The sequence below is a fragment of the Daucus carota genome, chromosome 5, assembly GCF_001625215.2.
Source record: "Daucus carota subsp. sativus chromosome 5, DH1 v3.0, whole genome shotgun sequence".
Lineage (NCBI taxonomy): Eukaryota > Viridiplantae > Streptophyta > Magnoliopsida > Apiales > Apiaceae > Daucus > Daucus carota.
In genome coordinates, this window is record NC_030385.2 from 20,740,677 (window position 1) to 20,762,818 (window position 22,142).

At 36.6% G+C, this 22,142-nt stretch overlaps 3 protein-coding genes across 3 annotated transcripts; all 3 read right to left on the reverse strand.

The window, feature by feature from the left end:
• Positions 1-4,474: 4,474 nt before the first annotated feature.
• LOC108203288 (uncharacterized) lies at positions 4,475-5,677 on the reverse strand. Its single transcript, XM_017372091.2, has one exon. It carries the CDS (start codon positions 5,675-5,677, stop codon positions 4,475-4,477), a length of 1,203 nt encoding a protein of 400 aa, XP_017227580.2.
• A 1,433-nt stretch (positions 5,678-7,110) lies between these two features.
• Positions 7,111-11,920, reverse strand: LOC108203276 (uncharacterized). Its single transcript, XM_064093901.1, has 13 exons — positions 11,891-11,920; positions 10,981-11,259; positions 10,292-10,483; positions 9,673-9,939; positions 9,155-9,565; positions 8,788-9,057; positions 8,422-8,708; positions 8,161-8,340; positions 7,971-8,075; positions 7,807-7,885; positions 7,629-7,733; positions 7,436-7,526; positions 7,111-7,322 (listed from the first exon to the last, which is right to left on the reverse strand). Exons 1-12 carry the CDS (start codon positions 11,918-11,920, stop codon positions 7,440-7,442), a joined length of 2,292 nt encoding a protein of 763 aa, XP_063949971.1. The 3' UTR covers positions 7,111-7,322; positions 7,436-7,439.
• Positions 11,900-18,343, reverse strand: LOC108203290 (uncharacterized). The gene is made up of 3 exons (XM_064092969.1): positions 18,028-18,343; positions 15,792-15,853; positions 11,900-15,195 (listed from the first exon to the last, which is right to left on the reverse strand). Exon 3 carries the CDS (start codon positions 15,184-15,186, stop codon positions 11,923-11,925), a length of 3,264 nt encoding a protein of 1,087 aa, XP_063949039.1. The 5' UTR covers positions 15,187-15,195; positions 15,792-15,853; positions 18,028-18,343; the 3' UTR covers positions 11,900-11,922.
• Positions 18,344-22,142: the final 3,799 nt, after the last annotated feature.

Sequence of the window (22,142 nt, forward strand, 5' to 3'; positions counted from 1 at the left end):
AAACCCTAATTTTCACTTCGAACGGTTAAACTCAATTTTGAACATGTTATTGAACTCCAAATCACACATATGATATACCAAAATGATCAGGAGAAGATTATCTACATCATGGAAACATAAAATCACATAAATCATATCAAAATCAAAAAGCCCTAATTAAACCCTATTTGGTTCGAATTTAAAAAGTAAAATTACTTACAAACTGTGAATCTATGATAGTTTTTGATGCTGGATATGGATTCTACGCGTCGATACCTTCGTTTGGACTACTTGTATGCTTGATTCTGAGATCGATAACGCCTTCAAACCTTCGATTGAACTTCAAGAACGCGAAGAACGAATAACTAGTTTCTCTCGATTCTCGTGTATTGAAATGATAATTATGAAAAATAAACTAGTAATTATCCTATTTATAATTACAGATAACTGGCCCCCATTTGGATCATACCGGACATAAAATACACTTCTTAATCATTAAATATTAATAAAACTGATCCGTTCGGGACCGATTTTAAAGATAAATATCAAATACACACATTACGAGAAACGTATGGGGCTCCGAGCTTTGTCTGGCACGAAGTACGAGAAATATAATGCTTTAGTCAAAATAATTTGGGGTTAAAAATATCCGGCGTACACGTTTATCGATAATAATAAAATATTCATAAAATCGTTCCGAAACTCTTTCACGTAAATCCGTACACCATATGGGAAAAGTTAAAACACGAAAGTTGTTCAGAATGTCTCAAATAACAAACCGGCAAAATTTTCCCGGAAGCCCCCCCGGGGTTTAATTATCGAGTAGACGGGTTTAAAATCAATTTAATAATAATATCTTATAATATACTTAATTAAACCCTTAAATCAAATATCAAATCATGTAATAATCCATAATTTGCCAAATGAGTGCCTAAATTCTCCATATTTTGATCTGATCATATAAAAATTATAATCTAACAAGTCATAACATACATAAACGATCATTCAACAAGTCACTTAACATATAATTCACAATTAATTCACATAATATTCACAAAATATTCGCATACTGGCATAAACAAATACATGGTGAAAAGGATTATGTCCTCAGAATCTGCTAAGAAAACAAGTGAGGATATTTCTCACACATATCACTTTCTAACTCCCAAGTTGACTATTCAACTTTTGGGTTTCTCCACAATACTCTCACTATTTTCACCACTTTGTTTCTCAATACTTTCTCTTTTCTATCTAGAATCTCTATTGGATTCTCAACATAAGACAAATCTGCCTGAAGTTCTACTGGCTCGTATTCTATCACATGCCTAGAATCTGGATGATACTTCTTAAGCATTGACACATGAAAGACGTTATGAATATGCTCCATATGTGGGGGTAACGCTAACTCATAAGCCACTTTACCAACGCGCCTCAAGATCTCGAATGGTCCGACGTATCTGGGACTTAGTTTTCCTTTCTTGCCAAATCGGGATAGTCCTTTCCATGGCGAAATCTTCAGTAATACAGGTTCTCCTTCTTCAAATTCCATATCCTTCCTGGCTTGATCCGCGTACTTTCTTTGACGATTCTGTGCTGCAATTAGTCTTCTTTGAATGGTTTCAATCACTTCCTTCGTCTGCTGAACTAGTTCTGGCCCAAGTAGTTTGCGTTCTCCTACTTCATCCCAACATACGGGTGAACGACATTTACGTCCATACAGAGCTTCATAAGGAGGCATTCCGATGCTCGCATGATAACTGTTGTTATATGAGAATTCCACTAACGGTAGATGTTCGTCCCAATTGCCTTTAAAATCGATAGCACAAACACGTAGCATATCCTCAATTGTTTGAATAGTCCTTTCACTCTGACCATCTGTTTGTGGATGATAAGCTGTACTCATATTCAATCTGGTGCCCAAGCATTCCTGAAAGCTCTTCCAGAATCTCGAGTTGAATCGTGGATCTCGATCGGATACAATGGAGACTGGAACTCCGTAACGAACGACGATCTCCTTCAGATACATATGGACTAACTTGTCTAATGAGAATCTTTCGTTAATGGGAAGGAAATGAGCTGACTTAGTTAGTCTATCTACAATAACCCATATGGCATCGTGATTTGCCCTCGTTCTAGGTAATCCAACTATAAAATCCATTGCAATATGTTCCCATTTCCATTCTGGAATCTCTAGGGGTTGTAATAATCCACTCGGTCGCTGGTGTTCTGCCTTCACTCTTTGACACGTATAACATTTACTTACCCACTCTGCGATCTCTCTCTTCATATTTGGCCACCAATAATTCTCTTTCAAATCCCTATACATTTTAGTGCTCCCGGGGTGAATTGAATAAGCGGAACTATGTGCTTCACTTAAAACTTCATCTTTCAACTCCTGTACTGGTGGAATCCATATTCTAGAAGAAAATCTTAGAATACCTTGCTCATCTTTCTGGGTACAAAGTTCTTCCCCAACTAAATTATTAACATCCTGTTCCATTACGGTCTCTTGACATTTCCTTATCTTTTCTAGTAACTCTGGTTGAAAAATCATTGTATATAATCCAGCTTCTGAGGATTCACTCACTCTAACTTCTATTTCCAGCTTTTCGAATTCTCTATATATTTCCTTAGGTAACGTCAACACATTCAGTCTTTCTTTCCTACTCAAAACATCTGCCACTACATTGGCCTTTCCAGGGTGATAATTGATGGTGCAATCATAATCCTTTATCAATTCTAACCACCTTCTATGCCTCATATTCAGCTCCTTCTGTGTAAAGATATACTTCAGACTCTTATGATCAGTGTAGATTTCACACTTTTCTCCATATAAATAATGTCTCCAAATCTTCAATGCAAACACTATGGCTGCTAGTTCTAAATCATGTGTAGGATACTTCTGCTCATGGGGTTTGAGTTGTCTGGATGCATAAGCAATGACTTTGTCATGTTGCATCAACACACAACCCAATCCCTTATGAGAAGCATCACTATATATTACAAAATTCCCTTGCTCATCTGGAAGTGATAACACTGGGGCTGATACTAACCTTTTCTTCAATTCCTGGAAGGTCTCTTCACACTTTTCAGTCCACACAAACTTTTCTTCTTTCCGGGTAAGCCTCGTCATCGGTACAGCAATCCTTGAGAAATCTTGAACAAATCTTCTATAATAACCTGCCAAACCCAAGAAACTTCTAACTTCTGTTGGTGTCCTTGGCCTTTCCCAATTCATAATTGCCTCAATCTTGGAGGGATCTACTTTAATTCCTTCTTTACTGACTATATGACCTAAAAATTGAACCTCTTGTAACCAGAATTCACACTTTGAAAACTTAGCATACAGCTTCTCTCTTCTCAATGTCTCTAAAGCCATCCTTAAGTGGGTTGTATGATCTTCAGTGGTTTTGGAATAAATCAGAATATCATCTATGAATACAATCACAAATTTATCCAAATATGGTTTAAAGACTCTGTTCATTAGATCCATAAAAGCTGCGGGGGCATTGGTTAATCCAAAGGCCATCACTAGAAACTCATAGTGACCATATCGGGTTCTAAAAGCTGTTTTAGGTATGTCTTCCTGTTTAATCTTTAGCTGATGGTATCCCGATCTTAAATCAATCTTCGAAAAACATCTCGCTCCCTTCAATTGATCAAACAAATCATCTATACGGGGTAATGGGTATCTATTCTTAATAGTTAACTTATTAAGTTCCCGGTAATCAATACATAACCTCATACTACCATCCTTCTTCTTCACAAACAACACTGGTGCTCCCCACGGGGATACACTGGGTCTAATCACTCCCTTCTCTAACAAATCTTGTAACTGGGTTGCCAATTCTTTCATTTCTACTGGTGCCATTCTATATGGGGCTTTAGATACTGGTTCGGTTCCAGGTGCTAAATCTATTGCAAATTCAATTTCTCTATCTGGAGGTAATCCGGGTAACTCATCTGGAAATACATCTGGGAACTCGTTTACTACAGGAATATCTTCAAGCTTCACAAGTTCTCGACTCTGATCAGTTACATATGCTATATAAGCTTCACAACCTTGACGCAACAATCTCTTCGTTTGAATCATAATCAAAAACTTCTTTACCTGTTTCTGCCCTCGAAATACTATCGTCTTCTCATTCGGTGTTTTTAACATCACCTTTTTACTACGACAATCTATCTGAGCATTATGCTTTGATAACCAATCCATCCCCAAAATAATATAAAACTCTCCCAACTTGAAAGGTATCAAGTCGGCACAAAACTTACTTCCTAAGATCTGAACTTCACAATTCCCATAAACTTGGCTAACAGGGACACGTTCCTGATTAGCCAACTCTATATTCATAACCTCGTTAAGCAATTCTATAGGACAATTCAACTTAGGCACAAAATCTTCAGAAATAAACGATCTAGTAGCTCCAGAATCAATCAAAACCTTGGCACATAAAGAATTCACAGTAAGCGTACCTGCCACCACATCTGCGTCCTAAACTGCATCCCTCATAGTCATGTTGTAGGTCCTGGCTTTAGGAACTTCTGGGACTACTGGAGTGGATCCCATAATTCTAAGTGTAGGGTTACTTGGAGCTGGCACTTTGCAATCCTTCACCATGTGTCCTGGTTTTCCACACCTAAAACATGTTATTCCAGCTGCTGGAGTCCTATTGGGTTGGTTCCTTGCTGGTTGATCTCGAATCATTGGGGTCCGTGCTGGTGGGTTCTGACATTCCCTAGAATAGTGTCCCTTCTGATTACACTTATAACACACTACATTCAATCTATTACAGATTCCCCCGTGTCTCTTTCCACATATCTGGCACTCCGGCAGTGGAGGCCTTAGTTGATTTCCAATAGCTGGACGGTTACCTTGTCCACTACCACCTACATCTGGCTTCTTAAAAGCGGGATTTCTCCCCTGCTGAAATTTCCCTTTCTTCGGGTTAAAGTTCTGAAACCTTCCCTGCTGAAACTGTCCCTCGTGATGCTCTGGCTTACGCTTCTTTCCCTCTTTCTCTTTCTGAGACATTTCACTTTCCGTTTCTGCTATCATTGCCTTCTGAACTACAGCTGCATAAGTATCTAATTCCAATATGGCTAGTTTTCCCCTGATCCATGCTTTTAACCCCTGTTGGAATCTCTTAGCTCTTTTCCTGTCGGTATCCACATAGGTTGGAACAAACCTAGCCAACTCAGCAAACTTCTTCTCATACTCAGCCACTGACATATCCCCTTGCTTCAATTCTAAAAACTGTAACTCCATTCGATCCTGGAGAAATTGAGGAAAGTATTTCTCCAAAAACAACTCTTTAAACCTATCCCAGGTAACATCCTCTGTCCCTTCCATTGCTCTCACAGACTCCCACCAATAGGTGGCCTCTTCCTTCAAATAATAACTAGCAAACTCAATCTTCTGCTCATCTCTCACTTTAACTAACACAAATGCCTTTTCAATTTCCTTCAACCATACCCTGGCCTCAATAGGGTCCGCTGAACCCTTAAACTCTGGGGGATTAACAGACTGAAAGTTTTTGAAAGTAACCTGGGGATTAGCCTGCCTTTCCTGCTGCTGAGTCAGGTTGGCAGTCTGTTGGGCCAAGATCTGAAGAATCTGGGCCATTGTAGGTTCTGGATTATTGTTATTGTTGTTGTCATCAGGGTTGGTTGCACGGGTTTGTCTTCTAGGAGGCATAGTTCTGTAAAGAAACAAGCAGTTTATTTAACCTCCCAAAACTTTTAACAATTGTTTTTAGAAAACAGAATATTTCTTTTTGAAAACATTTTTAACCATTGAATTAAATAAATCGCATGCTTCTTCACAGAACAGAGCAATGATGAAAGAAACAGGGTATAATGATATCACAGGGTTTATATGAAGTGCAGTATGTAAAACAAGTGTGATATGTAAAGTAAGTAAAACAAGCGCAGTAAGGTAAAGAACAATATGTAAAAGGAAAGGTTCTGGTATATATATGAAAAGTTGAAGGTACATCAGCGCAAGCGCTTGTCAAAAGTAAAACACAACAGCAACCTACACACTGGTCAGCACATCTTAGTCTATATAAGGTCAAAATCGGCTGACACTACACTACCACCACACACTACACACTACACACTAATATACATGGTACCTCCACTCTGTAACTACCACCGTCCAACTCTACGGAAAAGTAGGACCTCCGAGTTTGTCCAACTCCTTCATCATCCATATGACCCACTCCACTAGATCACTGTAGGTACTCTGATCTTCAGCTACGACACCAAGCTTCGCCCTCGCGATCATCCTAACATCCACAATCTCATACCTCAGCGCTCGCTCAGCTCTCCCAGTGTCCGTCATCTGTATGATACGCTCTAGCTCTCTAACCTGTCCGAGTAAATACTGACGCTCCATACTCATCGCCTCAAACTCATGATAAGGAACAAGGGGTGGTGCAGAAGAAGTCGAGGGTATATCTCTGGGAGGAATGATAGGGTCTGGCATCGTGAATATCTGTAAATCAATGTAACAGAACATATATAAGAATCTCTGATAGCACAAGCACTAGTACAAAATGGACCTTTAGCATCGGTCAAATTAGGCCTTTAGCGTCGGCATTCCAGCGTAGTATATGCACGCGACGCTAGAGGTTGATCCTTTTGCGTCGGTCAAATTAGGCGACGCTTAAAGTATATTTTCGTCGGTTCAATGTCGACGCAAAAGAACCATTAACCGACGCTAAAAGCTATTTTTTTGCTTCGGTAGTCAAACAGCCGATGCTAAAGGGTGAACCTATAGCGTCGGTCGGTCAAAGAGCCGTAGCATAAAGTTGAGCTTTTTGTGTCACCTAGTCAGACAACCGACACTGTAGGGTAAGCTTATAGCGTCGGTTGGTCAAAGGGGCGTAGCTTATAGTGGATGCTTTTAGCGTCGGCTGTTCTTCTAAATGCCGTCACTTAAAGTTAATCCTACTGCGTCGGTTCTTTTTGAAAATGCCGTCGCTTAAAGTCCATTTTTTTAATAAAATATTTTTATATTATATACAATAATAACCTGCTCATCCTTAATTAATAACCTGCTCATCCTTAATTCATGTAAAAAAAATCTAAATGAAAGTACACAAAGGGAATAACACTAAATTAAACAAATTTAGTTAGCTAGGAATCCACATCCATTACAGCAATCAAAATGTATATTGAAATTATATTACAATCTGAGTCTATGAATTCTAGTAATCAGTCTAACTTTTTCTTACTACATACAAACACTAAAAAATTCTATGAAATCTACCAATCAGTCTGAGTCTTTTCTTCATTTCTTCACTCAAAACTTGGAGTGACCTTCATAGACTGTCCGTCTGCATAATATGAGTAAATCAATACATGAGTTCTATATATGATTACAAATAAGTACACATGTAAGTTAATTAGTTATGGCAACAAAAAATAATCTAATTCATCTAAGTCATACCTGATTATAGACATTCAACGGTAAAAAATTCAGCCCACAACTCTCGAACCTCATTAATTTCCTTCTTCGTATATCTCCTTGAACCAAGACCCTTGCAATTGCAGTTAATAAAATATTCAGATGATAACATATTGAGACAAATATTGAGTTTAATATTCGATCCTAAAAGATTTATTAACTAGTTTTTTCTTACCTCTTTCCAGTTAGTGTTAGGATTTTTTTGAGAAAGCGTGATTATTTCATACATGTATCTCATTATAAAAAATCCACACTCCGTACCTCCTAGTTGTTGAGGACACTACAAAGAGAAACAAAAAATATTTAAGAATCATGTCAACGAAGAGAATCATATTAATGAACAAGATTACTACCTGAACATCTGTATGATACCAAAGAAATTCCTTCCTGTTATTTTTCCTTCCACCTTGTGGTACATACAGTTTAAATGCACTGTGCAACAGAAATAGGTCAGTATGTAATCCACATCTTTTATGTATAATTAAAAACTGTAAATTAAAATTAAAATATGTCTTACGTTCGTGCTGGTGTCGTCAACCGTATATCTCGTTCCCTCCTCAAAGAATCGAACACATAAATAACACTTTCTTCCAAACTGAACATAAGCAACATCCAGTGATCACTACAGAAATGCACACATAAAATGATGAATACACATAGATTATAATATCAACAAAATGACTCAAATAAATTAATTTTGTTCTTACTCTTGGATGTATGGTGCAAAGATAAAACGCTTATCTTTGTTCGCAACTAAAAACTCTGTCATATACTGAATGACTTCATCAATACGTTTATAGTCACGCTTGTGATTTATCACCAGTCTAGATGGTGACATAAATGCAAATGTATCATCGTTCAGCTCTTTGCATAATTTCGCACCGTACCTGCAACATTATATATCACAATAAACATGCATAATAATAAACAATTCAAGAGCAGATATTTTAAAAAAGGACTATTCTTACTTCGAAAAGATTTCCAAGATGGGTATATTTAACCAACACTTTTTCAGAAATTGATCAACATCTTCATATGTCACATAAATGGGAATTCCTCCATCTTGAAAAGTAAAGGTTGCACCTTTTGAACCAGATTGCTCAAGCAAGTACCGTAAGGATCGACAATTTTGAGTTGAATTTTCATCACCCGAGCCTTTCTTTATTGGAGTAGTTGAACCTTTACTCTCAAGCCTTCTGACAACATTTTTCGGGCTTTTTTCAAGACCTTTTTTCTTCTCCAAAGATACGGGATCCTAATAAATCACCATTAGAAGCAAAAAAAAAAGCAATTGAATGCGAAAAAAATTCAATACCTAGATACAAATTATATACCTGTCCTAAGTTCACGAGCTCCTTAGGCCACTGCACAAAACTGCCCTCAGCATTTCCTATTGTTTCATGTTCAGAACAAGGCACTGGAAGGGGAGTCAGTTGATATTCTGGTACAACATCATCAACAGATACTCTAACATTTTGTGGGGCAACTGGATTATTATGGATCATGTTACCCCTTTCATTGTTCGACGGGAATACAGTGCCCCTAGCCACAACAACTCTACCTTTTACCTTATCCAGCACGCAAAGCCGACAAAGAGTTGGTGTCTGCATTTTAATACAAGTACAGTAGCATTACTTAGAACTTTAAATAAAGAAAATGAAGACAATTATAGTATAAACACTAACTAGACAATTGGTATACCATCAACTCTGATATATGATCTTCTCCTCCTACTGACTGGCAGCTGCTTCGAACAATTCCAGGACTTGGGTTTTCGATATCATCCATGAAATTATTCTCAGGGAGTGATAGGCCCATCTGTTTTAAGTACTGAAAGATCCCATGAAGTTTTGTGTTCATCATCTCCATCTTTTCATCACACTCCTTCTGAACTTTCTTTGTGATTTCTTGTGTGATCGTGGCCAATTCATCCATTGAGATGACCCCACTCTGTTTGCTTTTTCCCGATCCAAAGACATCTTTGATTTTTGCTCCTCCACCAACACCTCTAACACGTCCTCCATGTTCCTTACGTCCAAGTGCACGTGATAATATATCATCATGACCCTGTGGTGTCCAACTTCCGTCTGAAACTTGCTTCTGCAACTCTCCCTGCATGATAAGAATGATATAAAGTCGTGAGAATTCAAAATAATGAGATCCAAGGCGCAAGAAAAAGGTAATCACAATTTAATAAAGCGCAAAATTAAATAATTTACCATTTTATCAAAGACTTCCTTTGTCTGGCTATTTGGGATGTAATAACTGCCGTCCTCCTTCTTTTTTGTACGTGCTCTAACCCAATCATAACTCCGACTGCTACGATCACTCGATAAAATTGACGAGTCAAGAGATTCCAAATTTTCTAGATTAGCTATGGGGTCCTCAATGCACCACTTAGTCCTTTTTGCTCTATATCCACTCGACCCAAGAAAATGCACATGTTCATTATGTTTCTGACTTTGTTTTGCCTTCTCACTTATTGCCTGAGAAACAAGTGGTAAAGGTCAAATATGTACAATCATGTTAGTACTGTCAAATGAGGGATGTACTGTTAGGCTGCTATAGTTGAGAAAATTGAAGCTTAGTAAAGAGCACTATGCAATTTTAATTTTTATTTGTAAGTATTGCAGAGCTTGTTCTATTTTTTTAAAGAAGTTAAAAGCTAGTTTGTATATACTGTTTTTGTGGCCTGCCTCTTAGGAAGCTACAGAATCTTACAATCTTTTACTTGAACAATACAAAAGATATTTGAGAATCTTAATATCCTATTTTTCAAGTAGCATGCAAGTAGAAACAGGTCTGCATCCCAAAAAAAGTAGTTAACAGATTCTATACCTTAAATTCCTCACTTTCACGTCTCTTTTTGTATGTTTCCCATTGCTCTCGGCTGATGAAATGATAAACTTCACATGGATCCTTTCCGGCTCGGAGGAAATTCTTTGTCAACTTGCCCTTGAAATCCCGCCAATGCTTTGCTGCTTTCTCCAACACAATCTTCTTTCGTGAATCATCAAGCTTCCAATGACTCTGTAAATAGTGACATTAAAATAAATACTCTGTTATATTAGGGGTTGGGTACAGGGTTCAACCACTTCTAGTTTACAGCCTTAAACTGCACATAACAAGCACAAAAAACCATAGAAATATCATTGTTCATTTTGGCTGTTATATGGCAAATTAAAAGACAAGAATGTATAATAAGATGGACCATATTGCATAGACGTGAAAGTAGTTAAAGGGATTAGAATCTTCTGGACAATGATGAAGCTCACCAAGTTGAGCTAAGTTATGGAGCTTGACCGAAATTAAACAAGTCTAGAAAGCTGGCATGTGCTGTGTTAGTAATGTCTCTGTTTTACTACAAAGCACAACAGGGAAACTAAATAGTATGTTAAAGTGCATTATTCCCTTTTTAAGCTGAGTTACTGACTTGAGAAAATGCAAATGATATTAGAAGGCAATTACAAATATTCATTCAAGCATATACTCATCCCAAATTAATATATGCAAAAATACTAACATACCTTGATATCATCCCAAATTACATCTTTTAATCCTTGATTAACTGCATCCCAACTCTCCAAATTAATATCAACTTGAAAACGAACAACGGATCCTAGATAGATGGTAAAATCTTTAAGCATGTCCCCACATGGCTGACCATATTCATCAAAATTAATAGTACACTCTAATTTCTGGTTTGCAATTCTTTTTTTCAGTTTTTTGCAGACCGTAGGACCCCTCTTTTTGCTGCTTATTGAACCAGAACCTGATGTTCCATTATCTTCATTCATGGCTATTACCTGCAACAAAATATATAAAGTCATCAATTTAGTTTACCCATAAATTAAAAATATGTCAAACTGCAGTTTGGGTGATCAAGCATACCTCACTTGTACTGATTGTTTTAAGCACTAGTGACCACTATTTAAGCATCTACTTATTTTTTAAGTAAGTTTGACATCTCAGGAATCAAACTTATATGTATAAAATGCATTAAGCTCTCTACTTTTTATGTAATATATACTGGACATAAAACTTATATGTATAAAATGCATAAAACTTATATATATAAAATGCGTTAGGCTCACAACAAGATGTTGCTATTATTATGTCATTGCTGATGTATACAATATACACCTCTCTCATTATAACAATTGTGTACCTTACTGTGCACTATCACATCTTCATGCTATTATTTAAAAACCTCAGGAACTAACTCGGCAGTTCTGGATATATGTAACTCAGGAAGTCAGCACAGCAAGATGTGGCAGATTGACGCTCTGGCCTCTGCAAACAATTAAGAAAGACAATTAATTTATATGCCAAAGTAACATGAGTAAATACATAGCAGAGCTTCAAATCTGATAAGAATTACAGAGCAACACTACAAAAGCACTCAGAATAATAGAGAAAAATGCAAGCTTGTATTACCTTTTCGGGAAGGAACTCCATGAAATTCATAGTTAACCATTAATCCATACCCCTTCATCATGGTCATCACGCGCATAATTTATATCTACATTGTCTTCCTTAGATGTGGTCGTTTGTATACCAATGGAGAAAGGGGGATTATCGTCAAATTGATTATACTCCTCCTCGTCTTCAACATTGTCAATTCCAACAATGCGTCGTTTACTTTGAAGAACAATGGACCACTTACCATCAGCGGGGTCTCGAATATAAAAAACTTGGTTAACCTGTGTAGCGAAAATGAACGGGTCATCCTCATGGCCAAAACGAAGAAAGTCTACTAAAGTGAAACCCAAGTCATCCACCCGGACACCACGCTTTATATCGAACCATTTACATTTAAAGAGAGCAACCTTGAAATCTCTGTAGTCAAGTTCCCAAATTTCTTCAATCACCCCATAGTACGACTTCTTTATATCTCGTGAGGTCATGGAATTGCCTCTATCAAATTCCGTGGAAGAAGCTTCCACACAGACTCCACTATTCTGCACTGTGCTTTTCTGATCTTGACATTGTGTATAGAAAGTATACCCATTAACATCATATGCCTGGTAAGATCTCACTGGCATGTCAGGACCATATGCTAGCCATTTAACTGTATTAGAAACGGAAGAATGACTTGATGAATGTTGCAACATCACTCGATCTCTAAACCAGGTAACAAATGATCGATTGTGTTCATTTGTAACCCATTTTCCACTCTTAGAAGGATGTTCTTGTCGAATCTCGACTAAGTGCTCCTGTAAGTAGGGATGGACATCAGTCATGTGTTGCAATACGAATAAATGGGCTCTATCAAGCATTTCAGCACTAGGAGATATCATTTTATGTCCCAACGTACCCTGACCTTGAAGTCTTCCTTCATGACGAGATATTGGAATTCCAACTCGATCATTAGATGCTAGATAGTCCGTGCAAAAGCCAATAGTCTCTTCAATCGTATAACCTTCAACTATACTGGCTTCGGGCAAACGTCGATTTCTAACATATGCTTTTAAGATACACAAGAATCTCTCGAAAGGATACATTTGGTGCATATATAAGGGACCACAGATCTTAACCTCTCTCACAAGATGAACAACTAAATGCACCATTATGTCAAAGAATGAGTGAAAGAAGTACATTTCAAATTCACAAAGTGTGACAATAATGTCAGCTTGCAGTTTATCTAATGTCATAGGATCAATGACCTTACTGCATATAGCATTAAAGAAGAAACATAGTTTCGTGATCACCAGTCTCACATGCTTGGGCAATATGCCTCGAATTGCAACAGGAAGTAGATGTTGCATTAACACGTGACAATCATGTGACTTCATACCTATCAGCTTCAAATCTTTCATTGAGACAAAGTTTTTAGGGTTCGAGGAATATCCAGATGAAACTTTCACAGTAGATAAACACTCACACAAGCTGATTTTCTCTTTTCTAGACAAAGTGAAACAAGCAGGAGGTAGATATGTACGTTTACCAGATTGTTGCGGTGCTAACTCTGCTCGAATACCCATCTCTTGCAAGTCTAATCTAGCTTTAATGCCATCCTTTGTCTTGCCAGGTATATTCAACAGAGTTCCAATAATGCTTTCACAAACATTTTTTTCAATATGCATAAAATCAAGACAGTGCCGGACTTGCAAGTGTTCCCAATATGGAAGATCCCAAAAAATAGATCTCTTCTTCCAGACGCTACTTGTGGCTGGCTTTTTATATAACTTCCCAAGCACAACATCAATATCTTTGACTCGTTGAAAAACCTCCTTCCCGGTTAAAGGTAAACGAGCCACCCGAGTTTCGATAGTCCCATCAAAAGCACTTTTTCTCTTACGAAAAGGGTGGTTAAGAGGAAGAAAAGTACGATGACCCATGTATACATTTTTTTTGCAATTACGTAAGCGAATATCAATCGTCGCATCTTCACAAATCGGACAAGCGTTAGCTCCTTTGACACTGTACCCAGAAAGATTTCCATAGCCAGGAAAGTCGCTTATGGTGCAAAAAACCATGGCACGCAAGGTGAAGTTTGTTTGGCTGTATGCATCATATATCCTCTCACCTTGATCCCACAATAACATTAGATCTTCAATAAGTGGCTGAAGATAAACATCTATGTTATTCCCTGCCTCTTTAGGGCCGGGGATTAGCAACGCCAACATTATGTACTTGCGCTTCATGCATAACCAAGGAGGCAAGTTATAAATGGTTAAAAGAACCGGCCAAGTACTATGATTCGAGCTTAGAGTGCGATACGGATTCATGCCATCCGCACAAAGGCCAAGTCGAAGATTTCTAAGTTCTCCACCAAATTCTGGAAACTTTCCATCAATGCTTCTCCATTGTGGTGAGTCGGCTGGGTGTCGGAGCATCCCATCTGATTTTCTTCCTTCAGCATGCCATCTCAAAAGCTTCGCATCATTTACATTTGCAAAGAGTCGTTTGAATCGTTCCACTATAGGCAGATAACGCAAAACCTTGATCGGAGTCCTCTTCTTGTCATTAGAAGAAGAATTACTTCCCTCCCGCTTGAACCTAGATGCTCCGCATTTTGGACAGGCGTGTAGATGTTCATGCTCGTTGCGAAACAACACACAGTGATTTGGACATGCATGTATCTTTTTCACATTCATACCCATCGGACACAGTATCTTCTTCGCCTCATAGGTGGAAGTGGGAAGCTCATTTTTCAGAGGAAGAATGTCTGCCAGAAGTTTTAGCATTTCAGTGAAACTCTTGTCACTCCACCCATTCTTCACTTTAAGCTTACACAATTTAAGGGTAGTTGACAACCTCGTAAATTGATCACTGCACCCGGGATACAGAAGTTTTTTGGAGTCATCAACCAAGTGTTCAAGAACTTCCGGCTGGTGCATTAGAAGATCTTCAACATCTTCGATCATCTCATGGACCCTGTCATTTTCTACATCATCTTCTTTATTTGTATCCATACCATCTCCAGAACTTTCATTATTTTTGCTAATTGTCTCTGTTTTTCTCGATTGTATTCCTTCACCATGCCAGATCCACTTAGTATAATCTTTCATGAAACCACGCCGGAATAAATGGTCACGCACTGTCTCGACATTCGGATACTTTTTCAAATTATAGCAATCGTGACAGGGACATGTGATCATTTCTTCTTTACCATGTTCGGTGCCTTTCTTCTTTAGGTTCTCAACCGCACATGAAATGAATTCATTAACCCCAATAACATACTCATGTGCGACCCGCGGTAATTTATACATCCACGTCGCACGATCCATGTTATATATCTATATACAATACAAGCAGAAAAAGTTAGTATATATATATATACACACACGATTTATCATGAATAATCTACTTCAGGTAATGAATAATCTTATTGCTGCAATCTCAATAAATGTAGTAATGAAAAACTGGAAAATTATAAAACCCAACCAGAGCTGTTTTACACTATTGCCAAATTGGACGAAATTAAGATATTTAGGGTTTATAAGCTTAAACAATTAGCATATTGAGGGCTTATAAGCTTACAAATGTTATATGAATACAACCAGTAAAAATTAAACACTCCTATCTGTTTATGATTGTGCTAGAATTTTCAAACGTTGTTTTATTGCATCCTGAGCAGTTAACTTAAACTGCAACCCTTTTAAGAAAACCCCCTGAAAATCTGCTTGATACAACTGGACAGTCCTTCTAAATAGCAAGCTGATGAGGGCAATTGAAATTGCAAGCATTCCAACAAAGAGTCTACTTTTTCAGATTCTATAACTACATTTTTTTATTTAAAACAAAAAAGTAGTTGAGCAGGGGACTTTAGGTGATTTAGAATGAGGACCGAAAGGTTGAAGATAATACTATATAGCTACCAAAGTTCCAATACCTGAAGATAGACTATATTCTTCACTTTGATGCTTGGCTCCGTGAATAAGACGACGATAATACCTGCACGGGAAATATTTGAGAAATTCAATAAAAGTAAAAGCTTGTGATGGTTTTGCGGAATCGGGTATTTTGATATGTCCAGGCTGCATCAACTGGCTCTGCCTATGTTGACATAAAAGACAAATTCTGGTTATGCTGAGTTACTGGACAATGAAAATGATCGACTTAACTAATAATATTCTAGTTAAGCATTACAGGATGATCAATTAACTCACACTTTCAAAATTTGATTAATTGTCACAGATTAATTAGGGACAAATTTATAAGTTCAGTAAATCTATTATCATCATATTATAAAATTATATATTATATATTTAATAAGATTTTTTTGAATACTGATTCTAGTTTTTGTCAAGTAATATATATCTACAATCTCCCATACACTCCTGTGCACAAACAACTCCAATGCCAGTTGACTCAAATCTATCTAGAAACTTTTGTGAAGTAGCCAACATGGTCTCATAAGGCTGTCCGATCAAAAAAAGGGGTGTTTATTCTTTTTTGACTGAGCCAGGCCAGACATTATGGACGTATATTAAGTAGCTAGAGGAATGCTATGCTGGTATATCTGTGTTAATGTCGTACGCTAACAGAGGTTTATTTGTTTGTATCTATACCTAAAGTTGAGAAGCAAGGAAATAGCTGGATTTGTCAATTATTCATTCTGTTGTAATTAGTTTTTTGGACAGGTACAAATGCAGTAGTTTGATCAGCTGAATTCACATAATTTCCACACATCTAACCAAAATAAATTGTTGTACATGATTCAGAAGACTAAAATCTGTATATCTATTTATTCAAAGAGAAGTATTATATATTAAAAGGGAAATGTATGGTGCTAAATACCAGATTTTTCAATTTATCATATCCTATGTAGCGATCAACTTTTTTAACACTAAACTCAGCTAGAGTTGGAAGAGCGGAGCTACAAAAGGGAGTTCCATTTTCTGTATAACCATGAATGTATACTTAAAGTTCCTAGCTTCCAATGCTTCAAATTAAGGGGAGTTCTATCATATGTATATTACAAAATTCAGACATAAATAATTTAGTAAAATCATTAGCATAACATTTCCTTGTCTAATTATTAGGTAAAAAATTAGTGAGTAGTCGGGAATTAAAAATTAATTTAACAAGAATTTATCCGATATCCGAACATGTCGTCGGGTTTGAGCAAGCAACGGGAAGACAGGAGGGGCAATAAAGGCAAGACAGAAAAGGTGGATAATGGTTTGCATAAAAACAGAGTAGCCATGAGGAGGAGCAGCAGTTTCATTCAACGTATCGTATAATAATAATTAACAATAATGTTAGTAGGGAATGCTATTAATTTGAACTTGATGTATGCATGGTGATTTGGTTAATGGTATCATGTTGGAGAACATTTCATCTACTGTTCTCATATTACGTTACTGTATATCGCATGCCCCTTTCGAGTTATCTTGTCTCTATCATTTGTTAAATCTGTGACCAGAAGAAAAAGTGCTGCAGGTGCTTCTAGAGCAAGCGCCCTACTAAAGGGTGTCATTCTTACGTGTCTTTCTGAAGAGCGTACAATGACATCAATTTAGATTGCCGGATTTGATTCATTAGAGTACTAGCATAAGTTTGTCATATTGCATTATATGAGGCTTCTGAGGTGAATGATACACATTTATATAATGTAATGCTGCTATCCTATCATCATAGTCTTAAGTCTTTCTTTTCCAAGTAAACAACTGATTATAAATGCCAAATAGTTGGACTAGAAACATAAGCTAGCAGACTGAGGGAATTCAAAAGCAAAAGATCACTTCAGTATTTGAATTTAAATATTTTGCTCAACTAGCTGCATATACTATAGATACTTTCCCCAACCAGATGCTCTACTCCACTCCATTGTAAATCTCTGCAACTTACACTACACCATTCAAGAATCTCAATAATTAAACCCTTAATTTTTATCCATGGCCAAACCATTCACTTGAAACCCATCTTTGTTTTAGGAGTATACTCAGCATATACTGTACAATCAGAGCAATTAAAGCCATTTGAACCCAACAACTATAGCAATTAAAGATATACCCAACATATATAGTGGAAACCTCTCTTTTAATAGAACCCACAAAATTTGAACCCACGAATTGAACCCAACAATTAAAATACAAGAAAATCAATTAGAAGAAGAAACATACCCAGTCCCCACGAGCAGAATGCCTCGCCTCTTCTTGTGAATAAACCCGACGAGCAATTGAAGATTCTAACTGACCCAGTCCCTCGATAGACACGGCTGGCCAATTACCTGACTGTAAACCCACGAAACAGCGGTTTAAGCAGCATAAGCCCACGAATTGATACCCAGCAGTGGTTTGAAAGAGAAGCCAACGAATCAGATATACCCAGCGAAGCCAACGAATCGCCTAGCGACTTGATACACAACGAAGTTTGTGAGATTGTGTGAAGTTTGTGAAGCTAGCAGATTCTGTGAAGCTATCGTGAATGAGTGCGGTTGAGACTCTGTATTCTGTATACTGGTCGTGGTTTGTAGTAGTTTTAATTCTTAATTTTTTAAGAATCAATTTTAAAGATCTATTCCTGTTAAAAAGAAAAATAAATTTAAAGATCTATTGTGTCGTCATTTTAAAGAGGCGATGCTAAAAACCAACTCTACTGTGTCGGTGATTTGTGAACCGACACCCAAGACTACTCTATTGCGTCGGTATTTTGTGAACCGACACAAAAAGCTACTTTAAGGCGTCACTGTTTTGCAGACCGACGCAAAAGGTGAATTTTAAGCGTCGGTGCTTTAAATAACCGACGCTATAAATCATAAAAAATCACTTCTTGCGTCGGTTAACTTAAAATCCGACGCTAAATAGTGTTTTAGGCAACGGCATTCAGAAAAGGCGACACAAAAGGTGCGTTGCAAAAGGTGTTTTCTGTACTAGTGAAGGGCCTATTTTCCATTGATACTCACCTCTCAACGTTCTATCTACCTATCACTCATTTCTAATCTTAATCCCTCTACCCAAACTCGACAATCTAGGCTTGTTTCATTGACTCATAACCTGTAGCTCTGATACCAACCTGTGGCGCCCTCCAAATCCGGGTCATAGACTTGGGGGTCACACAACAATATAAACCTGTAAACAATAATAATATATGCATTGACCCTAAACATCCACGGATCGCTCCAGGTTATAGTATGAAACAAGCCACAACTTAAGTTATATTACAATACCTCGAATCCCAATCACTATCTTACAACTTACAAACATAAAACGTAGTGCTTACACACAACGATACTCAAAAGCTTATAATATCAGCAACTCCTAGCAAGGCTTCCCAACCCTCATCTTGATGGCTAGCCTGTGGGTCCTCGCTAACAGTAGTCTCTTTCTTCACTGGAAAAGAACATAAAGAATCGCAAGAATGAGCTTACAGCTCAGCAAGCAATATAAACAATAAACTAAAGTTCAACAATTATCAATGAAAATGAATCAGGATATCAAACCTCTTTTTAAAGCAGTGATTAGAATTGGATATTCATATTTTTATTTAAAAACCAAGGTTAGGCTGCTGATCAGTCACGCACTAACCCCGAGCCAGGTACATACCAAGCTCTATCACTGGATCCAAGGCACACATTGGCCTAATGACCACGAATCTGGTCTAACCACGAATCTGGTCCACATTTATACAACAATCCAATTCTTTAACAATATAATGAAATCAGCAATATCTCAATAAATCAGAATCAATACCATTTGAACAGAAGCAATATTACCAAAACAGAATCATAATCGTTAAATCAGAATCATTATAACAAGGGTTGCAATATTTATCAAGATTAAAAGACAATTCAGAATTAGGTTCAAGTATCATCACAATATGTTCGAAGAATGGCTTGAAGTCGAAAGAAAGATTAAGTATATGGTGAAAACAATCTGGTGTTTGTAGAAGGAATAATGCAATTGAGATTGACTTAAGGTTCTCATTATGTTTATCTTGAAGGAAATCCAAGTGTTAGGGTGTATATGTGTGAACATTCTTCGAAAGAGTAATATAGGTATTTGGTAAGACATTGTATAATTTGGTGAAGTATTGTAGCATATAGGTTTGTACTGTTTGGTCATTCATGGATGAAAGAATATCAAGTAAATGATTTGTGTTTCCAGGTCTCAAAGAAATAGGTACAAGTTCAATTGAAATCAAAGTCAAGGTTCAGCTTATAATTCAGGTGTCAAGAGGGTTGGATAAGGTTTATCAATAATCAGGATCAATAGCACAATATATCAACAGATGTATTTTCAAATCTCTCCAGAACAACAACATTATATGCAGAACAGTGACTCAAGGAGTTTACAGAAGTACAAGTTGAGAATAGAGCACTTGCCTTATTCAGAAGCTTTACTTTTCTCTATAGCTTTCACTAAACAGAATCACTCCAACACTACCTGCTTTCCTTTTCTAAGCCTGTCCTTCTCTGACAATCACCATATTCATCTATCAATACTCAATCTTATATCATTCTATTCGTTTCATAATCGAAACAAGCTTCTATCTACCCTTCGTTTCACTTAAATCCGATTTACGGTTTAAAAGATACGAACAAAACAGTCATACAATGTTCACATAAACATTTCACATATCAATCAAGTAACACATAGCATATACCACATAAGAGATTCAATGAAATAGCTTTTCAGAAAAGGTTTGAGGTTAAAATGATTTTTCTGGTATTTATTATGAATTTTCAAACATTTTTCGGAATAAAAACGGGTAAAAGAATCAAGTTATAACTGAATAAACAAGTCCAAATATTCGAAATAAGGTTTGAAATCACTTGAAATCGATTAACAAACCTTCAATGTACTTTAGAATAATTCTCTAAAGCTTGAAACTATTTTTCTGGAATTTTAAAACAATTAAAACAATTAAATCTAATTAATAAATCAATTAAAATCAATTAATAAATAATTAAAACAATTAATCAATTAATATTTAAATTAATTGACTAATTATAATAATTAATTACTAATTAAAATTAATTAATAAATTAAATTAGATTTATTTTTGAATAAAGAAATAATTAAAAACAATTTTTGAAATTAAATAAATGATTTTCGAAATTAAAAATAATTAAATAAAACTGATTTTAGAAATCTGAAACTCCAGGGTTTGATTTGCAAGTTTTCAAAACTTCAGGAGGGGTCAAACTGTAAAATCAGAAACTTTAGTACGTTAATTGCATCGTTTCCAAAAGTTTGGTGACCATACTCTCCAGAACTGAACTCTAGACCATTACAACCATGTTCCAGGCATCAATTTCATTGTATATGGCCGGAATCGACCGTAATCGATCGAAGAAACTCGCCGTCGCCGGCGAGTTTTCTTTGAATCGATTCGTTCGATTCACGAACCTCAGATAAGATTTGAAGGTATGTACACGTTCCTGAGATCACAACAAACATGATGGTATCATCCAATTTCACTTCTACCTCCTAGATTTAAAAAACCCCAATTTCAATTGAAAACATTCATACGGGTTATAAACCCTAATTTTCACTTCGAACGGTTAAACTCAATTTTGAACATGTTATTGAACTCCAAATCACACATATGATATACCAAAATGATCAGGAGAAGATTATCTACATCATGGAAACATAAAATCACATAAATCATATCAAAATCAAAAAGCCCTAATTAAACCCTATTTGGTTCGAATTTAAAAAGTAAAATTACTTACAAACTGTGAATCTATGATAGTTTTTGATGCTGGATATGGATTCTACGCGTCGATACCTTCGTTTGGACTACTTGTATGCTTGATTCTGAGATCGATAACGCCTTCAAACCTTCGATTGAACTTCAAGAACGCGAAGAACGAATAACTAGTTTCTCTCGATTCTCGTGTATTGAAATGATAATTATGAAAAATAAACTAGTAATTATCCTATTTATAATTACAGATAACTGGCCCCCATTTGGATCATACCGGACATAAAATACACTTCTTAATCATTAAATATTAATAAAACTGATCCGTTCGGGACCGATTTTAAAGATAAATATCAAATACACACATTACGAGAAACGTATGGGGCTCCGAGCTTTGTCTGGCACGAAGTACGAGAAATATAATGCTTTAGTCAAAATAATTTGGGGTTAAAAATATCCGGCGTACACGTTTATCGATAATAATAAAATATTCATAAAATCGTTCCGAAACTCTTTCACGTAAATCCGTACACCATATGGGAAAAGTTAAAACACGAAAGTTGTTCAGAATGTCTCAAATAACAAA

What these genes read in the sequence shown, in the direction of transcription:
- LOC108203288 (XM_017372091.2), bottom strand. Translation starts at nt 5,677, where the DNA reads ATGCCTCCTAGAAGACAAACCCGTGCAACCAACCCTGATGACAACAAC.
- LOC108203276 (XM_064093901.1), bottom strand. Translation starts at nt 11,920, where the DNA reads ATGAATTTCATGGAGTTCCTTCCCGAAAAG. An exon ending in AGGAAGTCTTTGATAAAATG is followed by an intron (nt 9,566 to 9,672) that starts GTAAATTATTTA and finishes CTTATCATGCAG; the next exon opens with GGAGAGTTGCAGAAGCAAGT. An exon ending in GGTATCATACAGATGTTCAG is followed by an intron (nt 7,734 to 7,806) that starts GTAGTAATCTTG and finishes TTCTCTTTGTAG; the next exon opens with TGTCCTCAACAACTAGGAGG.
- LOC108203290 (XM_064092969.1), bottom strand. Translation starts at nt 15,186, where the DNA reads ATGGATCGTGCGACGTGGATGTATAAATTACCGCGGGTCGCACATGAG.